Raw genomic sequence first — 8,748 nt, 5'->3', positions numbered from 1 at the left:
TGGGCTGCGGCGCCCCCCGAGTCGTGGGCTGGAGGCTGAAGGCCAGCGCTGGAGGCCGCTCTCTGCGGCGCCCGGGCCCCTTTCCCGGCTCGGACACACACCTCGGTTCGCGAAGGCCAGTCACACGCAAGTGCAAACAGTTTGCTTTCGGCGTCCCAGGCCACCCTCAGTCCTAAACGGACCCGAGTCCCAGTGCAGGTCTGCTTTGAACCACGTGAAAGACAGCTGGTCTCAGTTTCCTAGCCTCTGATTCTGCCCCGCAGGCGAAGGCTGTAAACTTCTAATCTGGGTGGCAGGTGGGGGTGTGCGGAGAAGGAGGTCGGACCACCCTGCACCGAGGGCGGCTGGGCCCACGTCGGTCAAGACCCGGCCAGAGCCCGCTGTGGGGAGGAAGGTCGGTGGAGATAGGGGACAGACTAGGGAGACCCCCAGAGGGAAGTCCTCGGGAGGCTCCACAGAGCACCACAGAGGCCCGCCGCCACTGCTCCCTGCGCACCCCGCAGTCTGGCTAAATGGGAAGGACCCCGGCGCAGCCACTGACAGAGGGCTGGGCCCAAGGCCTGAGGCGCGAGCCGTCTCTCGCCTTCGTCACCCCCTGCTTCTCCCAGCCCTGGTGAAGATCTGAGGAAGGAGACCCCAGCCAGGTAATACTGGGAAAGGGAAGCGAGGGTGGCCGAGTTTGGCGGGTGAATCTCGTACCGCCCGCCGCCACAGCCGGGACTGCGCTGGGAGCGGACCCCAAAGGCGCAGAAGGCGCATCTTTCGGGAAGGGCGGGGCCGCTTCCTCCGCCCCAGGCCACCTGGACGGTCGTCGCCCCACCTTCCGGACCGCTCCGGCTCACACTGAGGAGCTTGCCTTCCCCTGGGCTGCACTTAGCTGGCGCACACCCATCCTAGCCGAGCGGGATCCGCCTGAGACGCCCCAGCAGCCGCCACGTGGCTGCCCTCGAGTCCACCCAGCCTCCCGAGGAAAGCACAGCACAGCCTCCTGCAAAGCGTAAAGACAGGGCCTATTTGGGAGACGAGGTTTTGTGACGAGTAGACTACAGCAACCAGGCATGGCACCTGGCTACCTACCGGCCAGCAATCCTGAGACTGCAGCTTTATTTTGTTTGTTTGTTGTTTATTTTCTAAATCAAAGACCCGGCATGGCCCTGATGATTCGCTTTTAAAACTCTGGGAAATGACTGGCTGGCATCTGAGTACCCTAGAACTTCACTTCCTAAATTTGTTAGATGTGTTGGAATATCGCCACTGAGATGAAGAAAGGCTGGGAGCTAACCCAGCCGCCTTCTTGGCCTCAGGCAGTCAGCCCTTGAACTAAAATCTCAAGCTCAGGGAGGAGTGCGGAGTTCCAGACTCCCCTGGCTCTGCTCTCCGGGGGCGCCTGCAGGAGGATTCAGAGCCCCCCACCCTCCCCGCCCCTCCTCGCCCCTCCCCTCCCAACATAACAGGAGCTGCTGTGAGCCGGGTAATTCCTCCAGCGGCGACCCAGGAACTCTAAAGATGGATCAGTGCTCTACAGTTGTCAGAGCCCACTCTTCACCACCAGTCTTGGGCTTTGAAGAAGCCCTGTAAAAACTTTGCTTTGGACATCCCGCTATAGGCTTTTTTTCCTCGACTTTTTTTTTTTTTTCTTTTTAAAGATGAGCTCTGGTAGGTTTAGAAAGTGGGCTAAAAGAGGAAGAATATTTGATTTTTTAATTGACCCCCCCCATAAAACAACAGCGCCCCACCTCCACTTCTTAAAGCACCAGCTTTTTGTGTACCAAAGCTATTACTAGGTTGTTACTACCCATAGAAAATACCCTAGTCATGCTCGATTTTGTTGAAGAGCCAAGAGGGCGTTGGAGGATCACTGTGGGAAGGAACAAGGAAGCTCCATTAGCACTGAAAGTCCACCCCCCCCCCCCCACACACCCATCAGGCCCAGGAAGCTAAGCATCCGTGTACTTTACAAATGAAACCAAGGTCCTGCTGCTGATGAGAACTTTGCACAAAGGAATTAGTTTCTGGCGGTGGCTCTGAGAAGGCTGTGCAGATCCACACATTTACAGATACATTTACACAAACTGATGGTGGCACTTGCAGCCACAGGGGCAGGCTGCAGTTGGAGAAGGCGCCTGCTCTGAGCTCCAGGTGGATTTAATTTCACTCTCATTCCATTCCTTACAATGTGACACCCCCCCCTTTTGTTAAAAAAGGAATTGTAATCCGATGCTTTTATCTTTTTTATTTCCTTAACTGCACATCTTCACCCTCTCGTGCTCCCCTGCTGATTTAAGAGATTTGTTTGGTTCAAGGATTTAACGTAATTCTGTTGCCAGATTTCAAGGAAGAAAGATTTGAAAGAACAAAGTACAAGGGGAGAAAGGTATCTGAAAGACAAGTTAAAACACATTTCTTAATATGAGATTAATAACATGGTTAAAACTTTGCCAAAGAAGAATATTTTGCAGATTCTTAAGTCATTTTAGAAAGATTTAATTTTGTCGTCACTTCAAGAAAACTAGTGGGTTCTACCTAGGGTACAGAACACACATGATCACCCCACACACTTAGAAACAGACATGATCACACTCAGTAAGAAGCTCACACATACGCACAGTCATATACTCAGAAATACACGCACCATCCCACAGCCTATCACCAACTCAGTGCTTATCAGTTGGTCCTTCTCCCCAGGACTTGTGGGCAATCCACTATCCAGGACCTTATAGGACCAAGAGGCTTTGCTTGGGGGAAAACTTCCCGCCAATGTCCAAGACCCATTAGGAACCACGCAAGCGCCCAGGGCGCTAGCCTGGCCCCTCTGGGTCTGGGATGGGACCAGGGACCGCCGCACGCCATCCCTGGCTTCAAGCCTGGCACCTCTCTTACGGAGCGGATGCATTCCGGCACCTCGGTTCATGCTCTCCCAGTTAACGCGCGCATTTAGGGAGATGTCCCCTCCCCCTGACCTTTCCCTATCAGAAACCAGACGGTCGCCTCAGCTCAGTCCCCGGGGTTTGCAGAAGGGGGGCAGGAGGAGGAGGAGCTGGGCAGAGGAGGACGGCCCGACTCGGATGCGCCTGCCCTATCACACAGACATCTGTTCTCAGTTTCTTCCTCTTTATGATCGCTACAGATGACAAGGGAAGTAGAGCGGACCGAGGCGGAAAAAAAAAAAAAGTTATGTCATAAAGATATAAAACGGTGCTGTGACTCACCTGCTCTTAGCCGCAGGTACGGGTTTCGTGGCAGCGTCTCCACTCTGCTAGCCAGGAGCCCAGATAGGCCTAACGTCACTCGGCTAGGTTGACTCAGATGGCCGAGTTTCTAGTGGAGGGGCAAAAGTGGGGGTTTCTCCTTTTGCAAGTCTGAAATCAGGGGAAGGGGTTGGTCTGTATTCTCCAGTCTCCCAGGGTTGAACTTTGGGTCAGTAATCAGGACGGTGGGGGCTGGAAGCGGGCAGAAGAGCAAGAGGGGCGCGGGACGGGGCTGCAGCCGGCGGCCCCTGGAAGGCGGTGGGTCCCCCTGGGGAGGGATCCTGGGGTCATTTAGCTGGCACTGCCCTGCGAGCCGGGGCTCCAACGCCACCGCCCCCAGCCTTTCTCCGGCTGCGCGGGTCCTATCCAGAACCCTCGTTAGCCTGCCCGGCCCCGCCTATTTTTCTTTTTTCCTCTTTCAAAGGGGGTTACCCCCCCCCCAACCCCATTTCCCTCTTCCCCCAGCCTCCGGGCTTAAACCAATTACGCTGCTTTGCAAACAAAGTGAGGGCCGGGTTTGAGGGAGGGGGCTCGGCGGGCGGGGGCGCAGGGGGCGCGCAGTGGCAGCGCCGCTGGGCGGGAGGCGCGGCGGCTGGACTGGCGGGCGGTCGCCTCGCAGGTGCACCTCGGGCTTTGTAGGTGCGAGCGTCTTTGTGCGGCGGACAAATGGGGAGAGGACGAGGAGGTGGGCACTCGAGCGACGTAAGATCCACATCAGCTCAACTGCACTCGTCTCGCAGAGGCCACCCGCTCACTTCCCGCGGAGGCGCTCCCGGGCGCCGCGCTCCGCGGCCGCCGCCTGCCCCCGCCCGCCGCGCCGCCTCCGCCGCGCACGCCGCGCCCCGCAGCGCCTGGCTTCCTCCTTGCTAGGGTGGCGTTGGGCTGGCGCGGGCGTTCGGGTGACTGCAGCTGCTCGGCTCTCCGCCCCCCGCCCTGCGCCGCGCGGCTGCCCCGTCGCTTCGCACAGGGCTGGATGGTTGCATCGGGCAGGGTGGCTCCAGGATGTTAGGGACTGTGAAGATGGAAGGGCATGAGAGCAGCGACTGGAACAGCTACTACGCGGACACACAGGAGGTGAGAGGCGGGCGGCAGGCGGGACGCTCCCGAAGCCGGTGCGGGGGGACGTCCGGCAGGGTGGGCGGCTGGCGGGCTGTGGGCGCCTTCTCCGTGCCATCGCTGCCTGCCCACCCCCAGATGTGATCCCGAGCAGGCCTTGGTCGGGCCTTGGAGCCGGATCCGCTGCCCCGCGAGGGAGGCTGGATCTCGGCGCTTGGAGCGGGCCAGAAGGTTTTAGGAAACTGTGGGCTTTTAAAGCACCCTCTCTGGAAAGCACTTGCCTCTTTGCGGAGAGCGAGAGCCGGAACCAGGCCCGGGGTGCCACGGGTTGGCGGGCGGGCGCCGGCACGAGTTGGAGGTAACTTTAGGAAAGACAGAGCTTGTCTGCAGGGCGACCTCTTCCACCCATGGTTGAATTCGAAGATGTCTTCAGATGAAAGCGCGCCGCCGTTAAGTTGAGCGTCTTAATAATGAAACGATTCCGAAATTTTATGAAACTTCTTTAAAAGCCCTGTTTGGGGAGAAGTGTGCTCATTCTACCGTAGAACCGCTGGGTGGCGCTGGTGCGAACTGACTTTTCCTCCAGCACGGCGAACCGGGAACCTGTTTCTCTTCATTGTCCCCTTGGTGGCACGTTCATGTGGTTTATTTTACAATGTGCACAAAGGGATTGTGAGGCAAACCAGGTACAGGCAGGACCACCATCTACTAGAAATATTTCCCTGGAAACAGCTGGCGATTAACCCCCAAAAGTTCACCATTGTTAAAAACACTTAATGATATTGCCTTGGAATAATCTTGGGGAGAAGAAAAGAAAAACAAACAAAAAAAAAAAAACGAAAGTAAAAAATACTTCAAGACATGGACAGAAAAATGTAGAATCAGGAAATATTTTTATGGTAATTGTTTTATTTAGATTTGTATATTTATATATTTACAAACTTAGCTTGAGTTTATTTGCATACCATAGCAGAGTGTTAAATCTGTACAGATTTTATGCTTTCAAATGGAATTGTATTTGCTGATGAAAAAATTTATATTATTTTTATTAAATTATCAGAAGTTCTTATGTTTCTGACTGTATACTTTTAACATATATAGTGCATTCCCAAATTGCTGTTGATAAGGGTTTTCTCCTACTGTTGGCTTAAAAATGAGCTCAGAATTCTTCCTCGGGTTTAATTCAATGCACTCATCTTGACCCACTAGTCAATGAAGTCCCCTATGGAAAGAGCTTCCTTATAGGTTAAAGCTGAGAATTGGGAAATAGAATAGCATTAAGAGAAAGTAAGTCGACTTTGATTTAGAAATTTACAGTGAGATTTTAAAGCCAGTTTTTGAAATGATCCGCAGCAACATAACAGTATGTGAAACAAAATAGATTATACCAACAAACTGTGTCACCAAAATTTTTAAATGTTATGGGGCTGAAAATAGATAACGAAGTTGATGCAAGTTTTTGAATGTCTTAAAGAGATGTACATGTGAAGTCATGCTAAAGTTAAGTGTAGTGCATTGATATCATTAATCACCCCTCCCTGCCCCTTCTCTTCTTGTAGATCTATTTTTAATTTTTCTCCAAACTTATTTAACTTGAGTTTCTTTCCCTTTTAATATTACAGTTGCTACAAGTAGATGGGAAACACTACTCGTAAATATTATAACAAAGTCACCATTTGGGGAAAAAAATGCTAAGGGTGTATAAAGCCAGTTGTTGAGAAATGGATGGGTCATACGGCCATGAATGGTTAGTCCTATCAGGGGGAGTTTAATTAACAGCCACCCCGTACAACAGAGTGCTACGCGGTCAGCTCAGGCTTAGGCAAGATACGCACAGAGCTGGTGTTTCTGTTGCACATCCCCAGGCTGCACCGCCTTTTTTCTCTAGTTTGGTTAAAACTCCTTTTAACCAAAAGGGCTTTGCTGAGGCCGGCCTGGGGTGGAGACTGGGATACCAACTGGCGTGGATGGGGTAGGCGATGGAGGGACCCCAGAAGCCGGCCCCTGGGCCTGGCATGTAAGGCGATTACACATCTTCCTGGGGACATATTTTCTGTGAGCGCTTCTCTTTCATGCCTGCCGCGATAGGATTTTTCCCCTGCCGCGCAAGACATTTTTTTGCTCTTTCTAGGGAGGGCGCCTGACGGTTTGCCCCGGGTGGGGGGTCCTATGCTTTGCAGAAATGCTCTCTGCAAATCTCCGGGTTTGCCCCGGGAGGATCGGCCGTCCGCGCCCACCACTAACTCCGCCCTTTGGGGCCTCTTCACTTGCTATCTCTGCTCCAGGCCTACTCCTCGGTCCCCGTCAGCAACATGAACTCGGGCCTGGGCTCTATGAACTCCATGAACACCTACATGACCATGAACACCATGACCACCAGCGGCAACATGACCCCAGCTTCGTTCAACATGTCCTACGCAAACCCGGGCCTGGGCGCCGGCCTGAGTCCGGGCGCGGTGGCTGGCATGCCAGGAGGCTCCGCCGGCGCCATGAACAGCATGACGGCTGCGGGCGTGACGGCCATGGGGACAACGCTGAGCCCCGGCGGCATGGGCGCCATGGGCGCGCAGCCCGCGGCCTCCATGAACGGCCTGAGCCCCTACGCCGCTGCCATGAACCCGTGCATGAGCCCCATGGCGTACGCGCCGTCCAACCTGGGCCGCAGCCGAGCGAGTGGCGGCGGCGACGCCAAGACTTTCAAGCGCAGCTACCCGCACGCCAAGCCGCCCTACTCGTACATCTCGCTCATCACCATGGCCATCCAGCAGGCGCCCAGCAAGATGCTCACGCTAAGCGAGATCTACCAGTGGATCATGGACCTCTTCCCTTATTACCGGCAGAACCAGCAACGTTGGCAGAACTCCATCCGGCACTCGCTGTCCTTCAACGACTGCTTCGTCAAAGTGGCGCGATCCCCGGACAAGCCAGGCAAAGGCTCCTACTGGACGCTGCACCCGGACTCCGGCAACATGTTTGAGAACGGTTGTTACTTGCGCCGACAGAAGCGCTTCAAGTGTGAGAAGCAGCCAGGGGCCGGGGGCGGAAGCGGGAGCGGAGGTGGCGGCGGCGGCGGCGGCGGCGCCAAGGGCGGCCCGGAGAGCCGCAAGGACCCCTCGAGCGCCGCCAACCCCAGTGCCAATTCTCCCCTTCATCGGGGCGTGCACGGTAAGGCGGGCCAGCTAGAGGGCGCGCCGGCCCCCGGGCCGGCTGCCAGCCCCCAGACTCTGGACCACAGCGGGGCGACAGCGACAGGGGGCGCCTCGGAGTTGAAGACTCCAGCCTCCTCGGCGGCGCCCCCGATCAGCTCTGGGCCAGGGGCACTGGTTTCTGTGCCTCCCTCCCACCCGGCGCATGGCCTGGCACCCCATGAGTCCCAGCTGCACCTGAAAGGGGACCCCCACTACTCCTTCAACCACCCCTTTTCCATCAACAACCTCATGTCCTCCTCGGAGCAGCAGCACAAGCTGGACTTCAAGGCGTACGAGCAGGCACTACAGTACTCGCCCTATGGCGCTGCGTTGCCCGCCAGCCTGCCGCTCGGCAGCGCCTCGGTGGCCACCAGGAGCCCCATCGAGCCCTCAGCCCTGGAGCCAGCGTACTACCAAGGTGTGTATTCCAGACCCGTCCTAAACACTTCCTAGCTCCCTGGGACTGGGGGTTTGTCTGGCATGGCCATGCTGGTAGCAAGAGAGAGAGACACACAGAGAGAAAATCAACAGCAAACCAAACCACACATATCGAGCCGACAACAGCATAATAAAATCCCAACTATTTTTATTTCTTTTTTTTGTGTGTGTGTGCACAATCTTTTCCCCAGTGCAAAGGACTGTTACTTTGTTATTGTATTCAAAATGCCTTGTGTATATTATTACAAAGAAAACCCATCCCAAACCAACAAAAAATTTTTTCCTGCCAAGTTTAACGATCCACAAATGTATATATAAAATCTTCCTATTTCCTTATTCCTGTCCCTTCCCTCTTTCCCCTCCAGACACATTCCAGTCTGTGCAGGGTTTATTTAAAAAAAAAAAAAAGAAGAAGAAAGATGGTCAAACTTGTAAAATATTTGTTTGTGCTTCCCCCCCTTCCACCACCTGACCTCTCCACAAGTTTACAGGTCTATGGCAATACTCTTAACCATAAGAACTGAAAGAGTGAAGAAACAAGTAGACACTAGGGACTATTAAAAGTATTTGAAGGACAATACTGCTGTTATGCAGCAAAACATAAACTGATTATAAACATCAGAGCCATTTATTATTCAGCTTACATTTCTGATACATTCAGATATGGAATACATATATATTATGTACGAACTTATTTATGCACATGTTCAGATATGTAGACATCCTCCATATATTTGCATAACATATAGAAGTAATACGTAGGTGTTATACATGCTACATTTTCAAGAGTTGCCTGACCAAGAAGTTACAAAGACACC

At 54.0% G+C, this 8,748-nt stretch overlaps 1 protein-coding gene across 1 annotated transcript; it reads left to right on the top strand.

Annotated features, from left to right (window-relative positions):
• Window positions 1-4,077: 4,077 nt before the first annotated feature.
• FOXA1 (forkhead box A1) lies at window positions 4,078-8,748 on the top strand. Its single transcript, XM_042989581.1, has 2 exons — window positions 4,078-4,322; window positions 6,590-8,748. The coding sequence occupies exons 1-2, from the start codon at window positions 4,251-4,253 to the stop codon at window positions 7,943-7,945; spliced, it is 1,428 nt and encodes a 475-aa protein (XP_042845515.1). The 5' UTR covers window positions 4,078-4,250; the 3' UTR covers window positions 7,946-8,748.

The sequence above is a fragment of the Panthera tigris genome, chromosome B3, assembly GCF_018350195.1.
Source record: "Panthera tigris isolate Pti1 chromosome B3, P.tigris_Pti1_mat1.1, whole genome shotgun sequence".
NCBI lineage: Eukaryota > Metazoa > Chordata > Mammalia > Carnivora > Felidae > Panthera > Panthera tigris.
This window is presented reverse-complemented; position numbering and strand designations above follow the sequence as displayed.

Excerpts from the sequence above, each read along its gene's own strand:
- FOXA1 (XM_042989581.1), top strand. The coding sequence starts at position 4,251 with ATGTTAGGGACTGTGAAGATGGAAGGGCATGAGAGCAGCGACTGGAAC. Across the intron at positions 4,323-6,589 it reads ACTACGCGGACACACAGGAG|GCCTACTCCTCGGTCCCCGT; the intron begins GTGAGAGGCGGG and ends TCTCTGCTCCAG.